The sequence below is a fragment of the Carlito syrichta genome, unplaced genomic scaffold (genome assembly GCF_000164805.1).
Source record: "Carlito syrichta isolate Samal-C Ts95f unplaced genomic scaffold, Tarsius_syrichta-2.0.1 Scaffold315826, whole genome shotgun sequence".
NCBI lineage: Eukaryota > Metazoa > Chordata > Mammalia > Primates > Tarsiidae > Carlito > Carlito syrichta.
In genome coordinates, this window is record NW_007259922.1 from 408068 (window position 1) to 412937 (window position 4870).

Genomic DNA, 4870 nt, shown 5'->3' on the forward strand with positions numbered 1-4870 from the left:
CAGTCTGGGCAACAGAGTGCGACTCCAACTCAAAAAAAAAAAAACAACTGAGAATCAGGCTGGGTGTAGTGGCTCATGCCTATAATCCCAGCACTTTGGGGGGAGGCTGAGGTGAGAGGATTGCCTGAACCTGCGGGTTCGAGACCAACCTGGGCAACTTGGCAAGACCTTATCTCCACAATAAATAAAGAATTAGCCGGGCGTGGTGGCATGTGCCTGTAATTCCAGTTGCTTGGAAGGCTGAGGTGGAAGGATCACCGGAGCCCAGCAGGTTGAGGCTGTGGTGGCAGTGAGCGTGCCACTGCACTCCAGCCTGAGCAACAGAGTGAGACTCCAACTCAAAATAAAAAGTGAGAATCACACTGAACCATTTATTTATTTATTTATTTTGAGTTGGAGTCTCAACTGTCACTCAGGTTGGAGTACGGTGGCACACTCACGGCTTCTGCAGCCTCCACCTGCTGGGCTCAGGTGATCCTCTGACTCAGTCTTCCAAGTAGCTGGAACCATAGGTGCATGCCACCGTTCCAGAGGCTTTTTTTGTTTTTTGTTTTTGATTTATTGTGGAGATGAGGTCTTGCCAGGTAGCCCAGAATGGTCTTGAACCCATGGACTCAGGCAGTCCTCTCTCCTCAGCCTTCCAAAGTGCTGGGATGACAGGCATGAGCCACTGTGCCTGCCTCACACAGAATCTTTTTATCTTTTATTTTGTTTATTTACACAAATTTTTTTACCTACATGGAAATGTTTACATTTATGGTTGTTTATCTAGGTATTTCCTTCAATAGATTCATGGGTTAAATATACATATTTAAATGAGTTCTTACATTTCTTTAAATGCTGCTTATTTTAAATTCTCTTGTTCAGGGTTTGTCAATGAGGCAGATCAGATTCCGATTTGACGGGCAGCCAATCAATGAAACAGACACACCTGCACAGGTAAAACAAATCTCTGTGCTAGTTAGAAAATTATTGTTTTCTGATTTTTCAACAACTTTGTTTATAAATTTGTGATCTTACAGTCATTGGAATATAGTCTTGCAGAGTTTAAAGCTATGTGAAATATAGGCAAAGGGGAACAGAAAGGAAAAAAATAGGAATAGATTCAGGAAATGCCAGTGCCTTTTAGATAATCCTATTATCACTCAGTAAAGGAAATAAGTCATTCAATTTAGTCAATCCCATTTTTTTCCTACTATAACAACATTATTTGGAGAAAATAATTAAAACTCCTGTCTGTTTCTTCAGGAGTTGTTCATGTAGTTGTTTTTGTTTCTGCAACCCTTAATCATGCTTCGGGTTCTTCACAGGTGATTGGCTGTATATCCTGACCAAGCTTGTTATGTCATATTGAATTCTTGTTTGCCTGTCCATGTGAACAATGGGAAGTAATGGCTCTTTTACATCCCTTGGTAGTTTAGTTTGACAGGGAGAACACTTGGTAATGAGTGACTTTCCAAACCCTTATTGCAAAGTGATGCTCTCTGATGACTTAATCTTGTTACATATCACTTCATTTTGTTCTCTCACTTTGTGTGGGATCAGCTGGATGGTCTCCTGTGGCAGAAACTGTTTTTTTTACACTATCAGACTGAAAGACTTCCTATGCCACATGTGGTGACTTAACGCCTATAATCCCAGCACTTTGGAAGGCAGAGGCGAGAGAATTGCCTGAGCCTACGGGTTCGAGATCAGCCTAGGCAGCTTGGCGAGCCTCATCGCTACAATAAATCAGAAAATTAGCCTGGCATGATGGTGCATATCTGTAGTTCAGCTACTTGGAAGGCTGAGGTGGAGCAACGGTCCGAGCCCAGCAGGTCAAGGTTATGATAGCCGTGATCATGCCACTGTACTCCAGCTTGGGTACTAGACTGAGACTCCAACTGAACAACAAGCCTTTCACTCTAGCCTGGTGCAGTGGCTCAGCCTGTAATCCCGCGCCTCTAGGAGGCTGAGGTGAGTGGATTGCCTGAGCCTGCGGGTTCAAGACCCGCCTGGGAAACTTGGCGAGACCTTATCTCTACAATAAATCAAAAATTAGCCGGGCATGGTAGCGCACGCCTGTAGTTCCAGTTACTTGGAAGGCTGAGGCGGAAGGATTGCCAGAGCCCAGCAGATGGAGGCTGCGGTGGCCGGGAGTGGCCACTGCACTCCAGTCTGGGCGACAGAGTGAGACTCGAACTAAAAAAAAAATAATAATAATCCCAGCATTTTGGGAGGCAAAGGCGAGAGGATTGCCTCAGCCCGTGGGTTCAAGATCAGTCTGCACAACATGGCGAGACCTCATCTCTACGATAAATCAAAAAATTCACTGGGTGTGGTGGTGTGTGCCTATAGTTCCAGCTACTTGGAAAGCTGAAGCAAAAGGATTACTGAACCCAGCAGGTCGAGACTGGTGGCCCTGAGCGTGCCACTGCACTCCAGCCAGTGTGACAGAGTAAGACTCTAAGTCAAAAATTAAAAAAAAAAAAAAAAAAAAGACTTCTGCTCTTGGGGAAAAAAGTATTTTGAAATACTGTGTTTCGATGTCCAGAAGACTGGGGAAAAAATTACACTATGTTAGCAAGAATTTAATTTGAAATCCTTGTAGTTTTTTCTTTTCTTTTAATTTAGGGTCTCACTCTACACTAGAGTGTAGTGACATCATCACAGCTCACCACAGTCTTTGCCTGGGCTTGAGGAGTTCATCCACCCTAGCCATCTGACTAGCTGGGAATTCAGACGTGTATCATCGCTAGTTTTTCTGTTTGTAGTGATGGGGTTTCACTATGTGACCTAGGCTGATCTCAAACTCCTGGGTTCAGTCAGTGCTCCCCTAGCCTCAGCCTTCCAAAGTGCTGAGGTAACAGTTGTGACAGCCACGTCCAGCCTCTTTGTACTTTTATTTATTTATTTATTGAGTTAAAGTCTCCATTGCCCAGACTGGAGTGCAGTGGCACTCTCACAGCCACCCTGGTGTTGACCTGCTGGGCTCAGGCAATCTTTCTGCTTCAGCCTTCCAAGTAGTTGGAACTACACAACAGGTGCATGCTGCCATACCCAGCTAGTTTTTAAAAAAATTATTGTAGAAGCCGGGCTCAGTGGCTCAGTCTATAATCTCGCGCTTTGGGAGGCTGAGGTGAGTGGATTGCCTGAGCCTGTGGGCTCGAGACCTGCCTGGACAACTTGGTGAGACCTCATCTCTACAATTAAAAAAATTAGCCAGGCGTGGTAGCGCGCTCCTGTAGTTCCAGCTACTTGGAAGGCTGAGGCAGAAGGATTGCCAGAGCCCCAGCAGGTCAAGGCTGCGGTGGCGGGAGCGGCCACTGCACTCCAGTCTGTGCAAGAGTGAGACTCCAACTCAAAAAAATAAAATAAAAAATAAATAAAATTTATTGTGGAGACGGGGTCTTGCCGAGTTGCCCAGGCTGGTCTCAAACTCACAGACTCAAGCAATCTGCTCACCTCGACCTCCCAAAAAACTGGGATTACAGGCTTGAGCCACTGTGCCCTGCCTCCTTGTACTTTTAATTTCAACTTTATCACCTAATAAAAACTAGAAAGTAACAAATGTGGTAGGAGCAAAGTAGCACATCCCAATTGTAGTTTTATTGGTAATCTTGAAAGATATGAAATGTTGGCTAGTTGTGGTGGCTCATAGCCTGCAATCGTGGCACTTTGGGGAACTGGGGTAATGGGATTGCTTGAGCCCAGGAGTTTGAGACCAGCCAAGGCAACATTGTTAGACGTCATCTCTACAAAAATTAGTCAGGTACTACACCCCTGTAGTCCCAGCTACTCAAGAAGCTGAGGTGGGAGGATTGCCTGAGCCCAAGAGGTCGAGGATGCTGTGAGCCTTGATTATTGTGGCACTACATTCCGGCCTGGGCAACAGAAAGACCCCAACTCAAAATAAGTGAAATGTCTATGACTTGGACTTAAGGGAAGACTATTTTGAAGAAATTTCCACTGGTAACACTTTTTTTTTTGAGTTGGGGTCTCTGTCACCCACACTGGAGTGCAGTGGCCGCTCCCGGCCACCGTAGCCTCGACCTGCTGGGCTCCGGCGATCCTTCCGCCTCAGCCTTCCAAGTAGCTGGAACTACAGGCGTGCGCTACCACGCCCGGCTGATTTTTTGATTTATTGTAGAGATGAGGTCTTGTCAAGTTGCCCAGGTGGGTCTCGAACCCGCGGGCTCAGGCAATCCACTCACCTCGACCTCCCAAAGTGCTGGGATTACAGGCTGAGCCACCGAGCCCCGCCACTTTTTTTTTTTTTTTTTTTTGAGTCAGTCTCACTCTGATGCCCAGGCTCTGGAGTGCAGTGGCATGCTCACAGCCACTGCAGCCTGAACCAGCTGGGCTCAGGTGATCCTTCTCCCTCATCCTTCCAAGTAACTGGATCCACAGGTGTGCACTGCTACACCCGGCTATGTTTTTGATTTATTGTGGAGATGAAGTCTCACCAAGTTGCCCAGGCTAGACTCGGGCAATCCTCTAGCCTCCACCTCTCAAAAGTGCTGGGATTACAGGCGTGAGATACTCAGGTGGTGACACTCTTATAAAGTAATTGTAGTAGGTAGCCACAAGGGGGAGCTAAATTCCCTTGATAAATGAGAGGGAAAATTATTATTTTGGGGGGGGTGGTTGGAGTCTCTGTCACCTAGCTGGAGTGCAGTGGCATGCTCACAGTCACTGCAGCCTTGACCTTCTGGGTTCAGTAATCCTTCCGACTCAGCCTTCCAGGTAGCTGGAACTACAGGCGCAAGCCACTATGCCCAGCTGGTTTTTTTAAAAAAAATTTTTTTTTTTTTTTTTTTGAGTTGAAGTCTCACTCTGTTGCCCAAACTGGAGTGCAGTGGCCGCTCCCGGCCACCGCAGCCTCAACCTG

At 46.4% G+C, this 4870-nt stretch overlaps 1 protein-coding gene across 1 annotated transcript in view; it reads left to right on the top strand.

Moving 5' to 3' along the window:
• SUMO2 (small ubiquitin-like modifier 2) overlaps positions 1–4870 on the top strand; it is a 24708-nt gene that overhangs the window by 13197 nt on the left and 6641 nt on the right. The window contains exon 6 of the mRNA XM_008073349.1: positions 868–939. Within this exon, the coding sequence (XP_008071540.1) occupies positions 868–939 (72 nt within the window). The remainder of the gene's footprint in view (positions 1–867; positions 940–4870) is intronic.